Source organism: Lepidochelys olivacea, assembly GCF_965140295.1.
Source record: "Lepidochelys olivacea isolate rLepOli2 genome assembly, chromosome: 2".
Lineage (NCBI taxonomy): Eukaryota > Metazoa > Chordata > Testudines > Cheloniidae > Lepidochelys > Lepidochelys olivacea.
In genome coordinates this window covers 77,040,789-77,068,518 of record NC_140412.1, presented here as the reverse complement: position 1 = coordinate 77,068,518, position 27,730 = coordinate 77,040,789, and the positions used below count along the sequence as shown (strand labels likewise).

The window sequence follows — 27,730 nt, the reverse complement described above, 5'->3', positions numbered from 1 at the left end:
TTTGCTGGAGACACACTTGACCACAGATAGGGCTGTTATGGTAGAACATGACTGGGTAAAAGAAGTAGTGTCTTCCTGCTTGTCATTCACATCTAGAGGGGTAGCCATACTCTTCTATAAAGTACTGGCAGTAACAGTCTCTGAGTCAATTTTAGATAATCAGGGCAGATTTTTAATCCTGAAAGTAAACATAGGCTTCACTAAATTACATGGAGAACCCCATATCCCTATTGTAATTGCTGGGGATTTTAATGAAGTGCTTGATTCTTTTGTGGCTAAATCTTGTCCACGGAGCCATACACAAAAGAAAACTAGAATGGCCCTGGAATTAAAGTTCTGGGACTATGTGATATCTGGTGGTTCTGGTGCTTTGAAAGAGAATACGTTTCTTATCTTCTTGGTAAAATTCATCTGAATAATAGCCTGGCTCTGCCTCAGCGTTGTAACCTCTGCTCATATAAGGTGCCATAGAGCAGGGTTTCTCAACCTATAGGTCAGGACCCAAAATCGAGTTGCCAGAATCTTTCAAAGGGTTGCATGGCAGCTTCTGTGGCTCCTGTCCCATGGGGCTGGTTGGGCTTGCCTTCCTGCTCCAGGCACTGCAACTTCTGGGGTCCCAATGCCACTCAGGTTTGGTCCAGCCATCTTTATGACGGGAGTCTGGGTAGGCCAAATTTGGGAGAGTGGCACTGCAATCCCAGGAGCCAGGTCACAACTCTACTTGCACAAATTTGGTCCAGTCAGGAGGGTGGGGCCAAACCTGAGCGGCTCTGCAATCCTGGAGGTTGCAACTCCTGGAGCAGAGCGCCAAGCCCAGTCAGCCCCACAGCACAGGAGCTGTAGGAGCCACTACTAGGGAGTGAGTGCCAGGCAAGATGCAATCAAAACCACGCCAGGGTCTCTGCCCCCAGACTATTTACTGGGTTGCAACAATAAACTTTACAAATGGGTCCTGAGCCCATAAAAGTTGAGAACAAGTGCCATAGAGGGATCTGTGGAAATAATGTGGGCACACCTTGCCTTCTTCCATGTTGTCCTTTACGCTTTGAACAACCTTTCTAAGACAGTGTCTGACACCCCTTTCTCCATTCAAAGCCCTCCTTAAAACTAATTTCTTCCACAAACCCCACCAGTTGCTAATTTGCATTAATGATACTGTCACTCACCCCTCTGAAAGAAAACAATTGAAAAGCAAATATATATATTCCAAAATATCATCCTTTGAGTAATTCAGTACTTCTTGTGCCAGTTCTATGATTTCTATTTAGATGACAAACTTCTCCCAGCAGGACCATGTCTTCCTTTTTGTCTTGTCCTATCTAATAACAGTGCTAAGAATAAAGTGTGCCCCATGAACAGGGTTGAATTGTCCCTGGTCTTTGGATGGGTGTACAGGAGTTGGAAGACTTGGGTATGGGGGCCTTCTTCCTTTGGTGCCTTATTTCTTTGTACATGGTCCTGAAACAATCACAGTATCTGTGATGATCAGGGGAATCAGTTTAGGTACAACTTTCATAAAATTAACCAGAATCTGACATTTCTGTATCATTGAATGCTTCAATCTGTAGCGAGGCAACTATGGGCTGACAGGGTCCCTAACAAACACATATCACCCCCATCCTATTAAGAAAAAGCAATAGAACAAAAGAAGTCATTAACCTTAACAACCGGACTTTGGCTGAACACCAGATATGCTAAAGAGGGTGTCTGAGCTGGAAAACCTGTCCAGCCAAGTTTATCTGGGAGGGGAGTGGAGAATGGAAAATCCCCAAGCAGGAGAAAAAAGGGACAGAGCAGGACTTTAAAAAGACTAATGAGGTTTGAAACAAGAAAGGAACAAAGGGGTCCAGTTTTGTAGCAGAGGGGTACTTTTCCTTTCAAAGAAAGCTCGGCTGGCTAGAGGGGGTGGGAAGAGATAATATAGCAAGTGAGAGAGACTGACTCCATGATTCAAGGAGAAGCCATGTACAGGAAGGGTGATCTTGGACACCCCAGAGAACTCTCTCCAAATCCCACAGAATGTTCAACTGTGGTAGAAAACTGCATACATCTGTTTTATTGTTTTGTCCAGACAAGCCACTTTTCTCTTGTGCTATCTCAAGTAAAGGCCTATTGTGTTAGAAACCTTTTCAAAGTTTGTGTGTTGTGTGCTTCAACTATCATGTGCCTGGAGAGGTAAACTGTAAACCAAAGTATTCACAGGTTGGAGCTCTGGGAACAAATATGCTTACGCTACTGGGGTGTCTTGGGGGAAGAGCACTGGTCGTGGGCTTCTAGGACAGCATGACCTCAAAGTCCCTTTTCTATGAAGGGGTAACAGAGAGGCCAAAGAAAACATGTTGCATCCTTCTCAGATCAAGCAAAGCATAAAAACACAAGTGTCCATCATGGTGGGACCCAAATAGAGCAATGAGTATCCAGCAGGGGGAGCTTTATTAGGGCTGCAACAGTACTTACCTAAGAGAAGGGATTGCCCTGTCCTATCACCAGCAGGTGAAAAAAATCACCTCAAAGGAGCAGGAAGAATTCACACCCCTTCCATACCATAGTGTTGAGCTGGCCAGTATCCCAGGTGGAGGAGACTGCACTATCTAAAAGGGATGATGCACTGGGAAGATTCCTACTGTGTACTGGGCAACTGAGGAAAGAATGGTCTCCCCCTAATGTGGACAGTGGCTGTCACCCTCTTTTAACAGGGGATAAAATGATCTGGAATAATGTGGTCCATACCTGTGTTTGGTATGGACCAAATTTGGCCCTCAGTTACACCTGTGCAGATTCACTGCTCATTGGTATAACCAGAGCAGCATTTGGCCCCATTTCTTTGTTTACGGTTACTTGTCCAAATTCTGTTCTCACTTAGACCAGTGATCACCCAGAACAACAATCAACTGAATTACTCTGGATTTTTACTGGTGTAACTAACAGCAGAATTTGGTAAAATATTCATTCATCCATAAGACATGGTATAACCAATTCAATTAATAATCAACTGGGGATACATAACTCCCATGCCAAAAATCATTATAATTAACCAAATAGGAATATATCAACAGCACCCCCTCAGCTTACTATTCATTATTTGATTTGTGTGTGTGAAGTGTGATGTGGCTGTTCTTAATTAAAATAAAGACTCAGGATCTGATTCTGTTCTTACTTATTATACTTGTATACATCAGGACCTACTCCACTGAAGTCAGTGTTATTATACCAGCACAAAATGGGTTCAAGTGAGAGCACGAATCAGATTCTCAATGTATTTATACTGGGAGAAAGTGATAGTGTATAGATTAAAAGGCCACAAAAACTTCATTAACACTCAATATACCTTTATTAATACTCGGATCACGTAGTATAAAGGAACAAATTAATAAGAACATTAGAAAACTTAAACATATTGAAAATATTCTATTTTACAAAACTATAAAACTTCTTAACTATCTATTGACCACTGGAAATATTCCATTGTTCGGATATATAAATTAAGAGGATGCATACATCCATGTGTAACAGGATGAAGTCTTTTTCTTAGCATCAGGAGTCCAGTAAATAATAATAATTGATTATTTGGTGTTCTATACACAGTCTGTAACATTACATTAGCGTAAAGACATGCATTTATCAACTTCTGTTTTTTTCTTCATTCTAAAGTTTGTGTAATGTATGTACACTAGGTAAGTTTTTCTTTTCTCTTTTGGTCCTCAGTTACACCTCATTTTGCACTGGTATTACAAAACAATACAAACTCTTTAAATTGGAAAAAAAAAAACCCAAACAACCAACCCCTTTCCCTCCCCCAGCAAAAAACCCCCCCAAAGAACAAAAACAAACTATCCAGAAAAGTATGTTAAGTGACCACCCAAGGGACCGGCAGAATTTCAGTTATGGTCTCTAATTTAATTGATGTCTCAGATCTTAGGAATGGCAATATACAAAAACCTGTAGGAGAACACTTCAACCTCCCTGGACACACAATAGCAGAGTTAAAGGTAGCCATCCTGCAGCAAAAAAACTTCAGGACCAGACTTCAAAGAGAAACTGCTGAGCTTCAGGTTTCAGAGTAGCAGCCGTGTTAGTCTGTATCCGTAAAAAGAAAAAGAGTACTTGTGGCACCTTAGAGACTAACAAATTTATTAGAGCATAAGCTTTCGTGAGCTACAGCTCAGAGCTTCAGTTCATTTGCAAATTTGACACCATCAGCTCAGGATTAAACAAAGACTGTGAATGTCTAGCCGACTGCAAAAGCAGTTTCTCCTCCCTTGGTGTTCACACCTCAAGTGCTAGAAGAGGACCTCATCCTCCCTGATTGAACTAACCTTGTTATCCCTAGCCTGATTCTTGCTTGCATATTTATACCTGCCTCTGGAAATTTCTACTACACGCTTCCAACGAAGTGGGTATTCACCCATGAAAGCTTATGATCCAATAAATCTGTTAGTCTATAAGGTGCCATAGGACTCTTTGCCGCTTCTAATTTAAACGTAATTCAGACTGTATTTGAAACCTTGGGAATATTTTAAATTGGTCATTTAGATCAGAGGGTTGCATGAGTGAGAGGCCCTTGTTGTAGGGTTTACTATGTAAAGAGACTGACAAAGAAAAAAATTAAGGCAGATATTAACTTCAACAAGAGAAGGATTGTACATTTAGGTCCCATTCCTGCAAACACTGGCATATATGAATAGTCCCACTGTGCTGGTCATAAAAGGTCCCAAATACAAATAATTGATTTAACTTCACTTTAAAAACTAGAAAATAGAACATTCATGTATATACAGTACTGTATACATTGTAAAGCCAATATTTACAGCACAAGATTTCTGTAACATACAGAAATTGCCTAAGTAATCAAATTCATTTTAACACTTTTGTGTATTCCTACGAAATAGTTAACATTTCCTGAAGACAGACAGAAGTGCAGGTGACATTTCAGAATTGGCAGCAAGTTCTCTTTTTCTTACTTTCATTTAGATCCACCACATCTAAGTCACACAATACGTAGGAATTCTGCAAAACAAATTAAAATGAACATGGCATTAAGACGAACGCAGCTGGACTATATTAAGATAGACGCTTGAATATTCTTCTCCATGAGTGGGCTCATAAGGCAGCCCATCATATATTTTAGCTTTATAAAACATTTTAGTGTGTCACTGAATATATTTCTAGCTCTGAAGAGTCAAATGAAAGGCTCAACATTTTAGGAAGTTTTCTAATAAACTGGATGAATCTAGAGCCTATGGAAGTGACAGGCTGATAGGACACGCTCATACTATACTTGGCTCTAGCCTCTTTTCTGAGTCCTGAAAGATCCTAGGGGTGGGCGTGTATGGTCTTCTGAGAAGACATTACAAGTCATGAGCTGATCCTGTAAATCTCTACTCACTGGAGTGGTAAATACTCATGCAGGCAGTGCTACTGACTACTTGCATAAGGCTTTCCCTCATGAGCAATTTAGCCCTAGTGTCATCTAGGGCTTTAAATAAGCATCATATTTTGCTATGACAAATGGTATGGTAGTTTTGTGATGTGCACAAATATCTGTACTCATTTTCATGTTTAATCTAAAGTAGAAATGGATTTTATGCTCTAAAACCCCAGTCTTCAGAGATACTGTACAGCGGTACTGATGAATTGACCTATTTTGCCTATTTCTTCTAATTTACTGTACAGTGATAGGAAGTATTATAAACTCCCTCAGCTCTGAGAAATTGGATTTGTTTCATCTCATCCCTCTAATTGGTGGAAAGTCAGCTCAAAGGAAGGGTTCCAGCAGCAAAAGGCAGACAACTCCTGCTGGGATGGAGGGGGGCTGTGCAGTTTCAGGCAGGGACGTGTCTGGGGTAGCCAGGGATGTGCCAATTCAGTGCATCCTCTGAGCTGCTAAGGAATCCAAATGATAACTTAAACTCGCAGAACCCCACAAGAGACAAGTAGTGTGAAACATGCCCGCCCTTCCGCAATGATAACTCTCTTGGAGAAACAAGGGCCTTTCTGGAGCCAGGGATAACAATTGCTCCTTTCTGTTCCAACTGTGGTAACCTGAGCCCAGGATATCAAAGCCCCTAAACTCATATTTCAGTAAATGAAATGAACTTGTTTAGGGCCTGGTTTGCAGATGAGCTGAGCACCAACAAATCCAGTTGAAGTCAATTGGAGTTGCAGGTGTTCAGCATCTGGAAAAAAAAAGAATCAGACCCTTCATTGTTATGAAGGAATTTAACTTATCTTGGCATATACATTATAGTTCAGTAGTTTTGCTAGCCAATTTTTTTTAATCCAAGCACATCCCAGCATTTAATTAACTCAGTCTTAATAGAAGTAAAACCATCAAGATAGCATTCTATAATAGTAAAACATTTATTTACTGATATTAAGAGAAGACAGTAATCCCAGCACAAGGTTTTGGCCTAAGGCCTTTCCTGTAAGTGATGAGATATATTGAAAAACAATCAAAACCAGTTATGCAGCGTACTTGCAGCAAACATCTTAAGTCTCTGAGAGGTGGGACTATGAACCCCAGAATGAGGGGATAAAAACATGGCACATTTTGCAGATAAAGAAAAAATGCTTCCAATTTCTCTACTTACTGTTCTTTCCTTTTCTGCTTGGCATGTTTACCAATAAAGCAATGATACGCAGAGACATGCATGCAGCCAAGAGGAGTCACCACCTTTCTCTCTGAATCCAGTAGCTCTCAACCTTTCCAGTCTACTGTACCCCTTTCAGGAGTCTGATTTGTCTTATGTACCCCAAGTTTCACCTCACTTAAAAACTACTTGCTTACAAAATCAGACATAAAAAATAAAAAAAAAAGTGTCACAGCACACTATTACTGAAAAATTGCTTACTTTCTCATTTTTACCACAAAATTATAAAATAAATCAATTGGAATATAAATATTGTTTTTACATTTCAGTGTGTAGTATATAGAACAGTATAAACAAGTCATTGTCTGTATGAAATTTTAGTTTGTACTGACTTTGCTAGTGCTTTTTATGTAGACTGCTGTAAAACTAGGCAAATATCTAGATGAGTTGATGTACCCCCCTGGAAGACAGCTACATACCCCTGGTTGAGAACCACTGCCAGCAGCAATACGTACATATTTCTCACTACAGAGGCCAGCTGTTGAAAGGGATCTCTCTTTACCTCTTTGAGGGAATAGGCGTCATGGAATTCAAAGCATGGACCTGGGCCAGAAAACGACTGAAAAAAATGTCCTGCACAATGCAGAACAATTATAAGCATGACTGGGACTATAGGGAGTATGAACTTAGATTTCAAAGGGCATAAGAAATTAAATGTTGGATATTTGCCTTATGGTTTTGGGTTTTTTAAAGTTTCAGCTAAAATGGTTCAGCAGGGTGGGACAGGAGTTGGAATCAGCAAGAGCTGAATATGGCAGCAGGGGAATGGGTTAGGAGTAGAAGTGGACAGGGAAAGGCTGGAGGAACAAATGTTTATAACCACTAGAAAACACTCCCCTACAGAACCTGGAACTGAATCCATTATTTCTGAGTCTCGACATTCTGTTCACAGTTAACAGCTGTAAAACCTACAAGCAACGTGTGTCTTCATCTCTTTCTAGGGCAGGTCCTCATAGAAGATAACTGCCTTGTACTGTTACTAGTTATTCAGTTAACTCAAAAGATAACTGGTAGGACTGTGCCATATGTAAGCATCCCAACCCTGCAGAAGACCCATATGCAGGATCAATATGGATCCACATGATGGAAATTTAGTTTTTTCAATTTTTAAGTTTTTTTAAAAACATAGGAAATTACATTAAAAACCCCAACATTAAAAGAATGTTAAGATTGCAAAGTCAAGCACTCAATAATTACGAAATACCAGAATGAAGGCTGTTTTTGCAACCTTAATGCAGCTCCCTTGTATGTATGCATTATGATAGTCTTTAGCTACCTGATCACCAGGGATCCTAGTTTTCCATGATAAAAAGCCCCAAATTCTCTGATAAAAAACATAAAAATCTGTTTTTCCACATTTAAAATGAAACACTGAATTTTACTTTCCCTAGCCACTATATAGGTATTAGTTGAACACGTTTTATTGATATATCTACAATTTTTAAGCAAGTTTGAAGCCTACCAGTGCCATCAATCATTATAATAATAAAATATAATTAATAGAACTGCAATTTGTATTTCTTACATATGCCAAATACTTTTATCTTGGGCGGTGGAGTTCGGGCTGTCAGCCCTGGTTCGGTTAATATGGAGACCCAGCTAATGGGGGCTCGGATAAACAGGGTTCTACTATTGTTTTTTTTTCCACAAAATGAAAAAACAAAGGATTCTCTGTAAAAACAGGACTTCCGCATTTTTCCGCGGCCAACAGATTTCTAGGATCACATACTATTTTTCCCACAAGACCTTCGGTCACATTCAGTGTACAGGGCAGCGCTCACTGAAAGAGTGCCAGTTGACTTTTCTTTTTACATTTAATATGTGGACCCATAAATTAGATACTTCATACCATCCAAATCCCGTACTGGAGGCAGAATCATTAATTTCTTCATGGGCTTTTCTAGACGCTGTCATTGTAGTATCTGAGATCTTTACAAACATAAATTCATTAACCCTCACAATACCCCTCTGAGGAGATATTATTATCCCCATTTTACACATGGGGAACTGATGTACATGATTAAAGCAAAAATGATCAAATTATCAACTGAGTCTGATAATTTGAGAAGCCCAGGGTCTGATTTTTCAGAGTACATGGCATTTAATAGCACTTCATGTATGTTCATAGCAGAGCTCCCAATGACCACATTTGCAGCTGTGAGCACACTCTGTATATCTACTATCAGTTTTTTGGGGGGAGTGAAGAACATTGTTTTCTATGGTTTTGTTGTATTCTTCAGAGAATGGCAATTGCTCCTGGTATTTATTTTGCTGATTTGGGGGAAAGGGGAGTTTAAGCATAGTTTCTTTCCTCCTCCCTCTAGTTAATATGATGTCATAACCAAGAATTCACAAAGACCAGACTTAATATTCTATAATAATAGAGACTATAATATTCTTGTCAAAAGCGATTTGGGAGGAGGACTGATCTTCAGCCATTAAACTGAGCAACATATGACAGTATGCATAAATCTAAATGCTAACTGTATTTTTTTCTGTTTTTGTTTAAAGTGTGACTCTTGATTGCAGGATGGGTCATTTGGTAACCATGAGCAATGTTATTAAACAGCTGTCATCTTCTAATGAGCAGGTTTAGGCAAATCTGAAGAATTCTGAATAAATTAAATACTGTTATTTGTAAACATGCCTCTGCAAACTTTCAGAATACCTGATAATGTTTCTGACATTTGTATTTGGGCTTAATTCACACTAAAGATTTTTTTCCAATAATATAAAGTCACTTAATAGCTGTTTGGATTGAACAAAAAACATGTATTATCATTCTCAAAATTATGGCCTGCCTCTGTTACTCATGTGTAGTTGTAATAAGTTCAGGTGATCAGTTAACCTTAATGAGACAATTCATGTGAGAGCTGCAAGATTGAGTCCCTACTGTAAAATGATTTTCCCAACTTGCACACAACTTAAAAGTCTATATAATGTTGTTTGAACTATCTGATCCCACCGAGCACAAAAAATATGCTTCAAGCCCACTATAAAAATACAACACAAAATGAAGATGTAGCTGAGTCTGACATTGGGTAACTTGCTGCCATGGTTTAAAGTATGAGGCCCACTCTTTTATACTAGCAGGTGTAGTGAGAATAATTTTGAAAAACAAATGTACAATGTGTTTTAACACATTTCAGTGTTTCCTCCAACCTTAGAGCCCTTCAAACCACAAATTGCTCTAATTTTACAAAGTTCCAGGAAGTGGTGAGTCTGTGCACAAATTATAGGTCCCCAGCATTCTGGCTGCAGGAAGAGAATATATATTTAGTTAATAAAGTGCCAGTAGATGGTGCTCAAGAATATTTAGCAAAATTCCTGGGTTTTGTAGGACCAATAAAAGTTGTTGCTGTGAACCTGCAAATATATTTCTCTCTGGAAATATATTTCTCTCTTTTTACATCAGCTCTTAACAGAACTCAGCTTCTTCCTGGCAACCTGGCCCTAATGGCTTCCACAGGGAACTCCTTAAAGGGGATTTCCTCTGTGGGATTAGTGTGAGATAATATGCTTTCCCTGGCCTATCTATATCCAGCATAGGTGCATCTAATCCTCATCCCCTCCTCCTGTGTGGATCCTGGGATAGGAAGATCAATGACAGAGAGGCAAACTGGCCAAGGGAAGGGAAGTCAGAGACCTGTGCCTTGAGGAACGATTTTGGACCAGAAGATTGGGTGGGGCTTTCCCTTATTTTATGATGGGTAAATAAATGTTTTATTATTGTAAAATAGATGTACCACTGTCCCTGATGCAAGGATTACAGCATGGCATCATTTTTCACAGTTGCTGGTCACATTGCTGACTACATTTACTTCTCCATCATAGAGTTAGGGAGGTTAAAATTCAAGCAATACATCCCGATTTCACTGTTTTGTGAACAAGCCAATTATTTTGCTGTACATGAAAATTTTGTTTTCATGAAAAAATGAAATTATTTTGCAGTACATGAAAAACAAGGCAGATTTTTGTTTTTATGATAAACTCTGCCTTACCAGTCCAATGGGAAAACTAAATAAAATTCAGATGAGGAAGAACCTTATTTGAAATCAACAAAACAAATTTAACTGGAAGACGGTAAACCACTGACCAAAATAATGTTACAGAAGCACCCGTTAACCCATCAGAGACTTCAAGCATCTCCAGAAAAGATGAAATTTTACCACTGGCAAATTCTCATGAAAACATTTTGCATAAGCACACACACAAAGTGGAAATTTATAAGTTTACACACCTCTAGTCAAATGGATGTTGTTTGACATACAGCTTTCTCGACATGCTAAGACCTCTGTCAGCATGTCTACAGTATAGAAAATAAGCATCTACTAAGATAAGTGAATATATTAAAGTCATACTTAGAACAACATTAAATGCACGTAACTTTATAGTTGAGAGACTTGGCTGCAACGTGTAAGGACATTCAGGTCCTACAGAATACACATTACGTAGAAATATATATTAAGCTCATATTTGTCTTTGCAGCTAGTTGTACTTATAGTTATTAATTATTTTGCAGTTTTTCCTGCTTACTTTAAAGATCATTCCGGAGACACTGTAATTCTAACAAACCTTATTATTCTTTATTTATAGAAGATACTGGCTACTCAAACAGGATCTTTGTGTTTCATTCCCTTTCTGTCAGTGATACTGTAGCACTTTCACATAATATGATCATGCTTTCACACTCTTCAAGTCCTTTGGGTGCTTGAGCAAAGCCTAAAGGATTCTCCCCTTGCCAACAAAGAAAACATACAAGGCTTTTTCTGTATGCTGCCCAGTTGAAACAAAATACAAAAGCTGCACACCTCATGCTGGAGAACATACAGGAGACTAGCCAGTATCATTCCTTTGTAATGTAAATTAAAAAGGCATTGGTCCACTGAATCAATATCTAAATCTTTTTGTCTCATGGGCTTGAAATTATCATCACAGTTTGATTTAATTACACACAAAACTAATAATGCTGGAATATATTTAAGTGCTAATGAAAGTAAAGTAGCATGATGATAGGTTAACTGTGAACAGGAGATGAGCCATCTTCTTCAAACAACTCCGCATATTGTCCTCAGTTTCCCTACTCTTTTCCATGCTGGATTTGTGCTTCTTTTAAAGCTAATGACTAGTTTAGCTAATTTATGTGTTTCTTTTGCAGCACAGACAAGAACCCTGGATTAATCTGAGACTATCAAAATCATTTCACTTATAACCAAAGATGCATTTGAATAAAGGTTTCTAGAAATAAAAAACTGTTCCCCTTAATCCTCAATATGTTTAGTATTGATATATAAATTTTCCTAGTGAATCTTCACAACTGTTATTGCTTACCTGTAATTTGAACTTCAGATGTCTCAGCAACAGCAAACATGCTTATTACATTAAAACAACAATATCCTTTTGTGTTTCAAGTACATGCAGTAAATTCCTTGGTTACAAAAGAAATTAAAGTAAACCTATTTGAGACACACTGCCAAATCTTAAGAGGCCTACTGTTAGTGCTTCTGATGTGATTTTTTTTTTAAACAGTAATAAGGTTATTGAGCTGGATTTTCATAATAATGGAAATCAATCCACCTAAATATTTTTTTCTGAGAAATAACCACGCTTAGTACTTTTATTTGATAGTATTGGTCCTTGATTTAGAAGCAGTCTGACTCAGAGCTGATTACTTTCACCACTATTGTGATAATTAGGTCTATGAATTTACCCTACTTGTGAGCGCAACTGTAAAAAGTGAGTGAAAGTTCATGGAATGTCAAAATAATCTACAACAACAAATGCTGACTGAAAAAGGTACAAAAATGAGACAGAAAGACTGAATTAGTACAAACAAAAAGTCCTACTGATGATTCAAGGACTCTATTAAGATTGTGACTGGTAAACAAAAGGAGAGAATGGAAATAAATGAACTAAAATTGGTGTTTCAGAAATTAGACCTAATTGGTAGACAAAATAATGAAAAGATGGGCTATTCCATCTATCACTCCCTTTCAGGATCCTTTTAAAAAAACAAAACAAAAAACCACACTTCGGGAGGAACTCTGGCTACTGCAGCAAACTTCACTATCATGGCTGCCACCCCCACCATCTCCTGGGACCCCGGACCTTCGTCATCCTGATCCCAACAACTGTTCTGTCCAGCCTGGGCCAGAGAAGGGGACCCAGATGATATTTCCATCTCTACCAGCTGCAGCTGAATCCCACGCACCACCTGGGATGTGAGATTCTCTCTCTCTCTCTCTTCCCCCACCCACACAACATGTGTCCCTTTCCTTCCCCACCTGATTTTTCTTCTTTCCAAGTTCTCTCCTTTTGCCTTCTGTTTAATAAGAGCCTGGCTTAGCCAGCCAAGACTGCATATTCTGGCACACTATGTGTTTCCAGCAGCAAGGTTGCAAGTAAAAGTTAATACCAGAGGCAGAAGTGTCATTTTTTTATATTTGCTGTTCTCTTCTCTCTCCTTTTGTGTGAGTCTTGTTTTGTTTTCTAGAAATGAGACTTTAACATCAGCAGCAACAGTTCCAGCCCAACTCTACTAACTTCTTTTCTTTTCCCCAAAGGATAATTATTACCATCTTTAATATCACACAAGAGACTGTCCAACAATTCTTTCCAGCTAAAGGGAAAGGGAACAAGGGATGTTGTTAAAATGAAAGCCTTATTTACTACTTTACATTTCAAATACTTTAACAGTTTTTCCTTCTTTTTTTCTGTATTTTTAATAAATGGTTGAAAGGATTTTTAATGCTGTTTACACCACAGTACTAAGCAGGCTGAGGTCTCTGTATACCAATCCTCAAACCTTTCTGAAACTGTGTAATGTTGGACACTGACTGGGTTATTTTAACACCTTTGAATCTTTGAACCCATATAGTCCACCTGAATTAACAGACCACACCCTGTATGGCCATTTAATCAAAACTCTGGAACTTTCAACTTTGTCGGTAATTTTGTTCATTTATCTTCATTATGACTTCAAGACTATTCTGAACTGAAGACTAGTTTTGTATAACTAATGTTGGTGATGGATGACAATAATAATACATTTAAGAGGAATATCCATTAATATCTAAAGCAATATTCTGCTATCTAAAAATAAATCTCTTGATGGAAAATATTGTCTTAGCTAATTAATAATTCAGTGTATTGTAATTATTGCTCTAGGGAGACTCCATCATGCAGTAGTAAGTACCTTTACACTGCCACACCCTTCAGGCTGAGAGACTGATTCTGACAGCAGCAATCCACTGCTAATTAACTCAGAAATCCTTTAAGTCCTAGCAATTTCAAAAAAGGAGTTCATTTTCCTCTCTATTTAGCAATACCAATGTAAATCATTTGCACATGTGTTATAAATTGTGGATCAGACATTTGCTAATTGAACATAAAGGGCCAACTCCTTCCACAGCTTCTATACCCCCTGGCCCAAGTCACGGAGGGGCAGTGGAACTCTATGGCTGCTGTACCTTCCCCTATGGAGAAGTGCCTGTGGCTGGTGAAGCCGCAAAGCTGCACATCCGCCAGCCCCACCTCTTTCCCAACCCATGACTTCCCTACGCCCAAAACTTCCGTGTGCTAGAGTACAAGGCACATCCACAGAGCACAGCTCCATGGTACACAGGTGGCATATATTCCCCTGTAGAGAGGCTCACCAAACTGGTTCTGCTGTGTTAAAGGTCTTCTGCAGCACTTCCTCTGTCCACAGGATTTGTCTCAAAAAAGTTTTATTGCATTGCCTCCTCCCCCAAAAAAGGAACCTACCTTGTTCATTATTTCTTTGACCAATACTGAAAAGGCATCTTCAATATTTATGTTATCTGTAGCACTGGTTTCAAAAAAAGGTACACCATATTCCCATGCAAGCTGAAAAACAAATAAAGGCAAGGGAATGACATATATTCATATGTACAATACTATTTATAAAAACAAAATATTTGATAAAGCAACTTTTGAATACAATAAACTTAGATTGAATTAATAATAAATAATAAAGATAAATTCATAAATTTAGTGAACGTGATTTGATAATTGCATATACATCTTCAATTTACTAATTTCAGGAACTCTTAAAACATTCTAATACTTTTTTGGACTTGCAGTGATGCTTTTTCTGACATGTGTCTTCATACACAAATTAAAAGATAAAAGAGTAATGGGCCTCTTCCAACTGTTCATTGAGAATGGACTGTATACAACAAGTGTGTTTAAATGAAACTTTTTAAAATATAGAGAAGGAAGATTTGGATTGAGAAAAGTATAGTTTCAAATCTGGCAAAATCTACAGATATGAAAATGAGGATGTAAAAATGAACCCAGTTCTAGATTATAGAAATAAATGATCAAATATAAACACAGACATTACAGTCTAAATGATAATACAATACCGAAAAGAGTAACATTGAGGTTAATGGATAATATGTTTATGTCTTGTGCAATTTAAAAACAAATATTTATCTGTATTTGCAGCATAGGGATATGGGGCTTCATCTAAATCCCACCGGATCAGACCCACAGAGCGTAAATTGCACAGGTCTGGGTTATATGAAGCACTTGAACTTCGTATATCCCTAATTTTGGGGACCCAGTTAGTGTCTTGCATAATCTCAGTTTTCTCCCTTAAGATTAATTTTTTTAATTAATTTTCATTAAAAAAAACCCAATAAAAATACAAAAAGGTAAAATGACTTACAGCTTTTATGTTAACAAATATTGCACATTTCACAAGCTATTCAATACAATTTAACAATTATTCAACTTTGCAACTTGTCAAAGCTACAAGACCAAACAATACACAATCAGACAATATTACACAAGCATAACATGTTAGGCTGGGGGAACAATAATAATAATAAAAAAAAACACAAATAGGAAAAAGGGAAGCTGGGTATGGGGAAAGTGGCAGGCATTGAGAGGGGAAAAGTAGAGAGGTCAAATGGAATGGAAGTCTGGAATTATTTGAGCTATCTCAACATTCTTTATTCAAATGTATCAATAAATGGGGTCCAAATTTCTTCAAATTCATATAACTGCTCTCTACATCGAAAACCTATTCTTTCTTTTGCTGCTAATTCAGACAGGTCTGAATACCACTGCTCTATTCTGGGCATAGCCCTACTCCTCCATTTTTTAAAATTCATGCACTTGGTAATCACTGTGGCCTCAAGAACCAAAATCTTTGTGGTGGAGTTAAATCCAGGTACATAACCTAGGAAATAATTTTCAGCTCAGGTTTGATTGCTGAGGCCAAGCCCTATTCTCACTCATGTGCATACCTTTTTCCATAGCTGCCTGACTGATGGACAGTACCATAGCATATGCATCAGGGTTCCTCCTTCTTTATTACAGCACCAACGAACATCGAAGGACAAAGCACAACTTCTGTGACTCCCAAAACATTCTGAATAGAATCTTTTGCTGTATCAGGCATGGCCTGAAATCTAGGGAAGCATTTTTAAGATTCCGTAATATGCGCTGCCAGTGGTGGTCTTTTAAGTGCTATGATATATCCCCTACCCATGCTTTTACAAAGAACTCCAGACCAATGGAGTTCCTTTTTGTTAGTAAAGCATACATAATGGACATGGGACTGGGGAGTTTACGAAGAATTTCGAAGCTCCCCAGTAGCTCTGGGGCCTCTGGCAGTCACAGGGTGTCTGGATCAAATTGGTATGTTAACAATGTTTTACCTGTAAGTACTGCCACTCTGCTAAGATATTGTTACTTTAGTGTTAGAAAAGAGACAAAGTCCTCATCCTTGACTAATGGGAAAATCTATATGATGCCCTAGCTCAGCCAGTTTTTCCAAATTACACGTTTTTTATCCAATTTGCAAGTCTCTGTTACCCCAGATAGGTGTTTTTGCATGATGGTGAGGCTGAAATTGGTACCTCTTCATTAGGATATCACAGATCCTTCACACAGCCACCGCTATAGGCACCTTATTTTTCTCCACTGGAAAAAAAGAGGAACCAAGCAAACCAGCAGGAGGAGCTAGATGCATTAATATCTATTCAATTTCCACTCATGTGGGCATAAGGGTGTTAGCATGCTGGAACCAATTTGATAACTGTGATGTGATAAAAATATAATATTAATTTTGTGGGTCTGGGAGTCCAACACTCCCACTTGGCTTAGGGAGCTGGAGTTTTTCAAGTGACTGTAGCTTTCTTTTTTCAAAACAAGTTATTAGCATTTTCCATCAGGGAGCAACCCTTCAACATATAAACCAGTTACAGAACTATAGTTTTTCTTTAAAATCATCAACTATTTACAGTCCTCTTCTATAACCATGCTCCTAAGTTTTAGGATACAAGTGCTAGGGTCCCTGCAGGCTTCCATCCATTCCCATCACCTGCAGCAAAGCCAGTGCCTACTTCAAGTTGCCAGGGCAGCCTCTCCCCAAAGGGAGGTGTAGCGCATAGAAGAAGAGCTGCAGACAGTTGGTCCATGGAGGGCAGAAAAAGAGAGAATCTAAGTTCCTTCCACCTCAACAGCAGGAAGTCCTTTAGGGAGAGAAGAAATAAAATGTAATAAAGAGGAAAGGGTTCTAGGTCGTCAAACTAGAAGCAAAAACCCCACTTGGAGGTAGGAAAAGGATGAAACAATGAAGGGGAGAGGGAGAAAGGAACCATTATGGGGAAGAGTTTCAGAGGGATGAGACAAAGATGTGAAGAACCATGGTGGGACAACAGAATATAAAAAGATACAAGAAGGGGAGTAAAGGGACAGAGAGACATTTTAACATTGGAGAGAGAAAGATGGCGAGTGTCACAGTGTAGCAGCCCCTGCTGGCCAAGCATGGTGCTACAGGCACTTCCAGCCTCAGTTTCCGAACCCTGAAATGAGTCTCCTCAGCTGTCTGCACACTAGTCAATCCTGAGATGTGTCTCAGCCCTCCAGTCAAGTCACAATCACCCTTAAACCCTTCTAGGAAAGTAAAACTAAAAAGTCCCAACAAACAAAAATGTCCTTCTGTCCTTCAGGGGCTTCTCCTCAGCCCTTCCTATCGGCCCTGTTCCCAGCCCCTGGGCTTTCTGGCTCTGGTATGGAGCACACAGTCCCCAGGCTAGCTCCCCTGGAGTAATATGCTTAGCCCATGCTGGACTCTATTTCTTTCATCCTTCCTTGCTCTCGTACAGACCACTTTGTTCCCCTGGAATACTCAGCCTCCTGCAGACCCTGGCTCAGGGACTTCCACAGGAATCTGCCCACTCCCCATGGCTCCACACCCCAAACATCTCTCTCAGTCTTCTTATGAAGCCTGGGTGTCTGTTAAACTATTACCTAACCCCCAGGTTCCACCCTCTCAGGCTGGGAAGTAGCTAATTAATTATGCCTCGGGTGGGACTGGCCCCACTCCTCTTCAAGGGGCCAGTTACCTTGTGGCAGTGAGTAATAGAGAATGGGACAAGTAGGAATGAAATAAGACAAAGTAAGAGGAAAGGAGATGCTCCTTTCCATGGAGAGAAAAGGAACAGATAATATGAGACTACATAGCAAACATTTATGTGGAAAAAGGGGTATGGAGATAGATGGAATGAGTTGGAGATGTGAGAAAAGAAAAAAAAAAGGGTTAAAAAAATGAAGAAGGAAAAGGTAGCGCAGTTTTTAGGTTACTGAATTTATTTATGCTCCTTCGTTCCAGTGGGTTTCCCGGACACATGTCCTCCATCACTGTTTGTGTGGGGAAAAGACAGAATTCACAGCTATTTTGAGGACCTAGACTTGCTGGTTTATACAATTGGAAATTTGGAGAAGACGACAAAGGGCTGGATCATTTCCTTCCACTGTAGGGAGCCAATGGGGGACTGAAGTGGAATCTCTGCAAGGACAGTGCAGTGGAAGAGTCTATCCCCTCTCCCTTCCAGGCAGTAAAGGGGGGTCCATGTGCAGACTTCCCTTCTATGCATGGAACTTAGGGACAGGATCCCACTCACAGAGAACAATGAAGTTTACAGCGTACACAAAATCCTGTGAGGCTCAGAGTATACCTACACTGCAATTAAAAACCTGTGGCTGACCCGTGCCAGCTGACTTGGGCTCTCGGGGCTCAGGCTAAGGGGCTGTTTTTCTGTGGTGTAGACGTTCGGGCTCAAACTGGACACTGGGCTCTAGGATCCTGCAAAGTGGGAGGGTCCCAGAGTGTGGTCTGGGTCCCAGAGTGTGGGCTGCAGCCTGAGCCCGAACGTCTACACCACAATTAACCAGCCACTAAGCCCAAGCCCCTTAGCCCAAATCAGCTGGCACTGGCCAGCTACAGGTGTCTAATTGCAGTGTAGACATACCTTTAGTGGCTCCCAGATCTCAAGCTCATTTGGAAGCATCTCCGTTGGAAAAAAAAATGTCAACTGTCAAAAGCAATTATGTATGCTTTTCAACCCATTCTAGTTACAGATTCCATTTCTTTTTAAAAATAAACAAACAAAATAAATTATGTTTTGGGGTGCAGGAAGCAAAAATGCTAATCTGCTCACCCTTCCCCAAAATTCAAAAGTCAGGCTTGAAAATGCCAGAAGATAGAGTTTTCTGGCATTAGGCAAAATTGCTGTGTTTTGTGCTTGGACTGGTGTAAAAAGTTGTGGTCAATGTATTATAAAGATATTGAAGACAATAAAAAACCAACAATTTAGAGCAGTGGTTCTCAACCTTTCCAGACTACTGTACACCTTTCAAGAGTCTGATCTGTCTTGCGTATCCCAAGTTTCATCTCACTTAAAAATTACTTGCTTACAAAATCAGACATAAAAACACAGACGTGTCAAAGCACACTATTTCTGAAAAATTGCTTACTTTCTCATTTTTACCATATAATTATAAAATAAATCAATTGGAATGTAAATATTGTACTTACATTTCAGCATGATACTTGAGCCTGTTTTTCACTTGTGAATCTTGTCATTCAGTGGCTGCTGGCCAGGCACCCAGTTCTGAAGTCAGCGCCGCCACCAGCACCCGTGCAGAAGTGAGGGTGGCATCATATAGTATTTCCACCCATATTCTGCGCTGCGGCTGCTGGTGGCGCTGTCGTCTTCAGTTGATGAGTGGCGGCTGCTGGCTGGGGAGTTCATATTGTTTATGGAGCAGAAGGACTATTTTTTAAATTCTGCTCCCGTCCCGCAATACCCACTCGCATTCGCTCCCACATGGTTTGTTAAATTTTTATTCTGCTCCTGTTATTATGGCAGTGGGCTCTGCAGGATCGCCATCCCCCTGCAGGGCTCTAGAGCCTGTTGTAAATCTAGGCAAATCTGTAGATGAGCTGATGTTCCTCCTGGGAACCTCTACATTCCCCTGGTTGGGAACCACTGATTTATGGGAAAGATTTTATTTACTCTTGACAAAGAGAGATAATGTTACTAGTTTTGCTTTTTAAAAAGGTAAAATTTCTGTCAAAATGAATGACCACAAAAAAAGAAACTTACTTATAATATAAACTACTTAGTGGTTTGAGCATTGGTCTGCTAAACCCAGGGTTGTGAGTTCAGTCCTTGAGGGAGCCATTTAGAGATCTGGGGCAAAAATTGGGGATTGGTCCTGCTTTGAGCAGCGGGTTGGACTAGATGACCTCCTGAGATCCCTTCCAATCCTGATATTCTATGATACTGTCAAGATTAAGTTGTATGACATAATGTCATCTTTGGAGCAGTAGAAGTGAGAGAATTACAAAACAACATGGTTTTATAAGAAATTATCTGAATGAAATTGTGTTGTTCTACTATAAAATTGGATAATGTGTCCAGAATTTTGAGATACCTTCCGGAAGAGCCAACATACTGGAGAATCTTGCAGGATCCATAGATCCTCCCTGCGGGATTCTGCAAAGGAATAATTCTTGTGGCTTGCAGTTCTGAGTGTAGTATGAAATAGATTAATCTAAATCACTCATCGGCAGAGTTGGTATTCTAAGATTTTCTTTTTGTTAATATTCACTTTTTTAAATTGGAGTGAGTGGACAGTGTTAGCTATTTCCTTGCTTATGGAACTCAGGATTCTCTAGAGCTCTGAAATCACATTAGAAAAAGAAACACTTAGTATAACCAAAGAGTGCTTCAAAATACAGGAGAAATCTAGGGAGTAGACTGGCTGGTGAAGAGGTAATGATTTGTTTTAAAAAAAAGTTTGTTGAAAGAAATATATTGTTGCATGGTTAAGCATTCAGAAGTCAGAAAATACCATATTTAACAGTCTGTGAAACCTTAACACTGCCCCCTTGTGCATATGCATTATAATAGACTCCAGTTACATGATCATTTTGTTTAAAAATGATATGTGAATACACACACAGAACATCTTGTACTACTCGGTAGAGGCTAGACAAAGTCCATGAAAATCTTCAAATTCAAGGTGTATAATTAATGAGGGAACTGTGCACTTTAAAAGATATAGCTTGCAATACTGTTCACAGGGTGACATTATTATTTATTATTATTACTTTAGAATTTCATAATCTGAAAAAATTGGTTAAATGCGAACAAAACACCTTGTCTCATATAAGGTGCCCAACCTGTCTGATAGAGTGTCCACCTTATGAACGAGATAAAGGCTGATTACAAACCCTATGCATGCATACAATTTTCAACAGCAAAAGCCAGTGTATGCTGAGAGTTATAGCCACAATGTCAGGATGTGCCTCCCTGATCTCCCAGTTATGGGAGAAGAGTAATTTGCTATGGCTCTTTAAAAGGTACAGCATACTTCTCCCTATATGCCCTCTCCACCTCCCCACCCCACACTCAGCTCCACTATTCTCACTCCCTTTCTAGCAAGTTGCACCCAGAGGTTATAAGATAAATGATTATGCAATCTTAACTACACCCAAGGACTTGTGTACTTTGAAGCATCTTGGTTTCTGAGGCACACTAGTACATCAATATGGAAATTTTGAGGCAGCTCCATTTAAATTAAAAAATACATGTTTTGTTTATCTAAATGTAAAAGCAAATAAAGCAAACAGTACAGTAGTCATGTATTATTAATTTTGATATTAAATACATTGTACACAGTTCTGACATTTTCAGTTTTCCATGTGCTTCCAGATTTGTATGTTGGCACACTTCAGAAATGGTTAGGGAGATGGTGCAGGTATTGGCAACTGGGGCTTTGGGCATCTAAGAACAAAACCGGTTAAAAAAATGCTATTTATATTTCATGACAATTTTTTTAAAAACCCTCAAAATGTTCATGGTTAAAATTTTTCTCAGAATCTGTTCAGTTTTTTGATGAAAGAAAACATTGTTGGTTTTTCTCCCCACTAGAAAAGTAAGATGAAAGTAAAAAATGGAAGAAAAAAAAGGAGAAAAATAAAATGCCCCCCATTCTCATTTTTTGAAAACCCAAAATGTTCTGGTTTTTTTCATTAAAAAAGCCTCAGAAATTCAACAAAACAAAAATTTTCTATGAAAATTCTCATTTTGGTCAAAAGGCCACATTTTTTTGCATCAGTTCTACCTAAGAAGGCATGGAAGGTGATCTGGTAATGTGGGATAAGTACTTTACTTGGATGTGTCTGAGAAAATGTTCAGCAGCAAAAGGGTTAACAATGCTGAAATTCAAAACTCTCTGGCCATATCCTCAGCTAACATAAATATGCGCAGGTCCATGGACTTCAGTGGAGCTTTGTCATGTTACACTACCTGAGGATCTGGCACAGCTTCTTTATAATTAATTGTTAAAATTGATGGATATGAATGGAACAGCTAGTACATCTCTTAGGGTTATTGCTGCAGGTTGTCTGCACAGTCAGGAAGACAACATTTCCATTCACGTTTTCACAAGATGAGGACTAGAAATAACTCTAAAAACTGCAGAAAACCTAGATTTGGAAGCAAAATTCAAAATGCAGCAAATTCCATGGCCACAGAATAAACATATTGCTAATTATAGCTGGAGTGCTATTTATTTATAAATTAGAACCTTCCTCAGTCCAACTTCCAAAAGTGCAAAGAACAATAGAACCCAAAATATAAGATAAAACCACAACAATAAAAAGAGAATTCAGTCCCACTGTGAAGGATGCCAAAGATAAGCAATGGTGAACAGATGGAGGAAGAGAGATGCAACAGCATGAGTCCTCAATGGAAAAGACCCTGAATCTTGCTCTCTCAAAATAGTGGGCCACAAACTTGATTGCTTATGTAGGCAGCGCTGTATACTCAATGAGAGAGAGCAGCATATTAAGTGGCTGCCTGTGATATATGTAAACAGCAGCAGGGGGTGCCAGAGAGATTCCTTGGCCTACAGGTAGGGCCCTACCAAATTTATGGTCCATTTTGGTCAATGTCATGGTCATAGGATTTTTAAAATTGTAAATTTCATGATTTCAGCTATTTAAATCTGAAATTTCACAGTGTTGTAATTATAGGGGTCCTGACCCAAAAACGAGTTGTGTGTGTGTGTGTGTGGGGGGGGGGGGGGGGGTTTGCAAGGTTATTGTGTGTGTTTCGGGGGGGGGGGGGGCTGCAGTACTGCTACCCTTACTTCTGCTGGTGGTGGTGCTGCCCTCAGGGCTGGGCAACTTGAGAGCAGAGTCTGTTGTCCGGGAGCCAAGCTCTGAAGGCAGAGCCACTGCCAGCAGCAGTGCAGAAGAAAGAATGAGATAGTATAGTATTGCCACCCTTCCTTCTACGCTGCTGCCTGCAGAGCTGAGCCCTCAGTCAGCAGCCGCCACTCTCTGGCCGCCCAGCTCTGAAGGCAGCAGCGCAGAAGTAAGGGTGGCATGGTAAGGTATTGCCATCCTTACTTCTGCGCTGCTGCTGGCAGGGCGCCGCCTTTAGAGCTGGGTGCCCAGCCACCAACTGCCACTCTTCAGCCACCCAGCTCTGAAGGCAGTGCAGAAGTAAGGGTAGCAATGCCGTGGCCCCTCTAAAATAATCTTGCAACCCCCCTGCAACTGCCTTTTAGGTCAAGACCCCCAATTTGAGGAACGCTGGTCTCCCCCATGAAATCTGTATAGTATAGTGTAAAAGCACACAAAAGACCAGATTTCATGGTGGCAGACCAGATTTCATGGTCCGTGACACGTTTTTCATGGCTCCGAATTTGGTAGGGCTCTACCTATAGCAGTGGCTCTCAGCCTGTTCAGACTATTGTATCCCTTTTCGGGGCTATACAAGATAAATCAGACTCCTAAGTTTCATCTCACTTAAAATCTACTTGCTTACAAAAATCAAACAGAAAAATACAGTAAGTGTCACAAGCACACTGTTACTGAAAAAGTTTGCTTACTTTCTCATTTTTACCATACAATTATAAAGTAAATCAATTGGAATACAAATACTGTACTTACATTTCAGTGTATAGTATATAGAACAGTATAAACAAGTCATTGTCTGTATGAAATTTTAGTTTTCTACTGACTTTGCTAGTGCTTTTTACGTAGCGTGTTGTAAAACTAGGCATATGTGGATGAGTTCATGTACCCCGGAAGACCTCTGTTTACCCAAATTGGCAGTCGCTGGGCCTGTTTTTCCTCTCACTGATTGATACCAAGCGATATTGCTAAGGAAGTGATATTTTTATAAGAATTCCATAGACTCAAAGGGGTACAACAGAGTAACACAACTCCAGACTTTCTGTTGCTAGTGGTCTTGCGAACAAGGCAATGAAAATCATGCCTGGAAGTCAGCAATGTAAGAGTCATAGATACTGTTGTGGAAGATTACGGGTATAGCATGTTTTAGAAAAATGTTGAGAAATAAAATAAGTATTGTAGTTTAACATCCCATTTAAAAACAATAACCTGAAAATGCAGACTCCAAAATATTTTTAGTCTAACTCTGAAATAAAAGAGTTTTCAGGTGTTATGCTAGAAAGTATGCAATAAAAATGTTTTAAAGTTAAACTTTTATAATAATTAGTGTTCTAAAGACAGCAACTAGTAAAATTATTTACCATATTCTGCTCTTATATTAAACAAGTATTCTTTTGTAGCAATTTATAACAAAATATTTGGAACTCAGGAACATTTTAGTTTTCAAGGTCAGAGTTCACATTCAAATGCCAAAATACTCTGCAGGGCTAGGAGAAAATACCAGTGATCAATGCCTACCTTTTCCCCACTATGCTTTGGAATTACACGTTCTGTCTCCTTATCACACTTGTTACCCAATAGCACTATATCCACCTCGTCATCTGCTTTCTAATGACAAAAGAAGAGAAACAATATTAACATGTATCATGAAGTTCAAAAAACAAAATGCACACCCTTTTTTTTATTCTAACCATCAGCATTTTATTTCTTTGAAATAAAGGACTAATCTTTGCTCTGGCCTTTTCAAGGATAAGTAGAGATACTACCTAGAGAGCTAAAGGGATCCCGCTGACTAGGACAAGACATCATAATGAAGAGTAATGCACAGTGGCAGAATGTGAGCATGTGATGGAGTAGAGTATAATTTGCTGATCCTTTGAAAAGATACAAGGTATATAGCCTCCATCTATTGATGAATGCTTGATGCTGATGATTTGGGGAGGCAGGAAATGCCCCCAACTCCCAGACCAAGCCCCCTCTACAGCAATGTGATGCATGGGCTGGCATATTAATTAGGTCTACCTTCTAGCACTCATGAGCACTATGGAAAGAGCTGTCATATTGCCTGAACACAGGGGGTGACACAAGAGGCACCTGGTACCCTCTCTCCCTTTCATTCTTATATGTCAGATGGTAGCACTGCACCCAAAATGTCCAACCGCACCATGATAAAAGTTAGATTATTCCAAAACCTTCTAAGAAAAGCAACTATAGACTCATCCTACTCTTACTGAGGTAAATAGCAAAACCTCATCAACCTCAAAGGAGCAAGATCAAGCCTACTATCCTTTGTCTACAATCAGTTTTCCTGATAATCCAGCAAAGTTACATACTTTGACACCTTATATTATCATTATTTTAGGCCAGGCCATCATAACTGTGCATGTCTGAAACGGTGAAAAGGGAAGCGAGAAGTTCAGCAACAGAACTGAAACTTGCCAACTGTCACGTGTTCTGAAATAAGTAATATTTCCAGACATTTAAAACCGCTTTTTGTGACCTGAATGAAGAGAATTGATGGCTTCAGTCCAGCTCCTAGTGCACTGGCATCCACATTACAAAACACCACCATCACAACTGCAACTGTGTAAAATGCATGTCAGTATCAAAAGAGGCCAGGGAATGAACGGACATGGAGAATGAGTTGCCCTTCCATCTCTAGAGGCCCAAGTAGGTCAAAGTTAGGGAAGTTTGCTTTGCTACAGCCAATACGATTAGCGTATATAGATAAACAGAAACACTTCAGTCTATTGTAGACCCATCCCTCCTGAGATCTTCGACAAACTGTAAGGGCTACTCTACACTACAATCGCTACAGCAGCACAGCTGTACCAATGTAGCTGCACTGCTGTAGCTCTATGTTGATGGGGGAGAGCTCTCCCATCGGCATAATTACGCCACCTCCCTGAGCTCTCCCACCAACATGGCACTGTCCACAACGCTGCTTAGGGAGGTGTAACTTACATTGCTCAGAGGGGTGGCTTTTCCACACCTCGGTGTGACTTAAGTTATATCGAAGTGAGAGCTAGTGTGTACAAGTCCTAAAAGGCATATACAGCCAACCCTTTCCTCCAAAACACACACACCTTCAGAGAAATGCAAAAGAGAATCTTTATTCATTAAAAGATCATAGAATCATTATTTTTAGTCTACTTGCACTTTTTACAACTAAGTTGCCTCATTTGAAAAGTATAGTATGAGGCACCATTATTTATGATTAGGGTACACCATTTCATTTTTTTAATCCACTCTCATTTTAGAGTCAGCTAATCTCATTTCATAACTGCAGATGATGTTCAAGATAATGTTGTATTAAAATGAAGTAAGATCATCATAAGAGTACAAAGTACAGATCTAAAATAATGAATCAAGCTAATCTGGATTAATAGACCAAAATGCTGGATGTTTCAGAATGCACTGGAGCTTTACTCATTAAGGTCAATGGTTCTCCTACATAAAATTACACACATCAGTCCCTAAAATAGGATATAGTAAATAGACAATTTAAACACATCACATAATCAATTTATTTTATTTGAGAGACTTTATGTATCTAAAAATTTTTAATGACATTTGACTTTACTTTGAAGTAAAAGGTCAAAAGGAGATGTTAATACTTTTTGTGTAAAAATATGGTATTCATGATTGAAATGAATTAATTTCTGTACATACAAAAAGTATAACTAGTCTTGCCATAGAAATGTTCTTTCTACCTAAAAAGGCTTAAGACAATGGCTCTTTCAGAAATCTATTATTTCCATGCTAATTTAATAATAAGTTTACATTTTTATAGCATCTCTCTAACAAGGATCTCAAAGCACTTTGCAAATATCATAGCTCTTTTTTGAAGTCTGAAAAAGCTGATAGGGAAATACATAATAAATGTTAAGCTGAATTTCTACCTTCATTTTTTTTTTAAGTTGGTTATGTAGATGATAGTTTTGGAAATGAAAATTACTACGAATTGCTAAGGCTGAAATCTGAAATCTGACTCTGTAGCCAGATCCTTAGCTAGTGAAAATCAGCATCAGTGGTGCTATGCTGATTTATACCTGCACAGAATATGGCCCTCTGATTTTTCCTAAAATTCAGGATATTCATGGCCTTTCCGACAGTTACCCAGGAATACCCCTTTGGACTGAAAAACCCATAGCCAGAAGTACCTAACTTTTGAGAGATGGAGGGGGGGAGAATGGACCCCTAACTAATTAGCAGCTGTGAATGTGCTACTGCCAAAGCGGCCATTGATGAAGCTACTGCAGCCACAAGTAGGGCTGAGCAAGAAGTGTTTTTTGCAGTCTGAATTTTTTTTTTTTTTTGAAATTTTGAAAACGTTTCCCATCCCAAATCAGGACCATGAAAATGTTAATGAACCAACAAACAAACAAAAAATTCAGTTTGGATCAATCGAAAGAAATGGTTAATCACCCTGTGCAATAACTGTGGTACTTCAAGATGTGTGTCCCACAAGTGCTCCACTCTCGGTGAGCTAGAGCTCTCCTGTGATTTTGAATGGAGATTTCTTACAGCAGTGTCTGTTTGGCCCGTG

General features: G+C 39.2%; 1 protein-coding gene across 3 annotated transcripts in view; it reads right to left on the bottom strand.

Annotated features, from left to right (window-relative positions):
- Nucleotides 1-3,312: 3,312 nt before the first annotated feature.
- LOC311515448 (ras-related protein Rab-10-like) overlaps nt 3,313-27,730 on the bottom strand; it is a 55,698-nt gene continuing 31,280 nt past the window's right edge. The window contains exons 4-7 of one of the 3 annotated variants that reach the window (XR_014710139.1): nt 24,700-24,789; nt 17,005-17,155; nt 14,415-14,516; nt 3,313-5,007 (exon numbers count right to left, since the gene is read on the bottom strand). Coding sequence is in view for 2 of the 3 variants with exons in the window: in XM_084618514.1 (XP_084474640.1) it covers nt 4,930-5,007; nt 14,415-14,516; nt 17,027-17,155; nt 24,700-24,789 (399 nt within the window). In the remaining variant the exon portion in view is untranslated. The remainder of the gene's footprint in view (nt 5,008-14,414; nt 14,517-17,004; nt 17,156-24,699; nt 24,790-27,730) is intronic. The other 2 variants (XM_084618514.1, XM_084618515.1) reach the window with 2 other exon arrangements.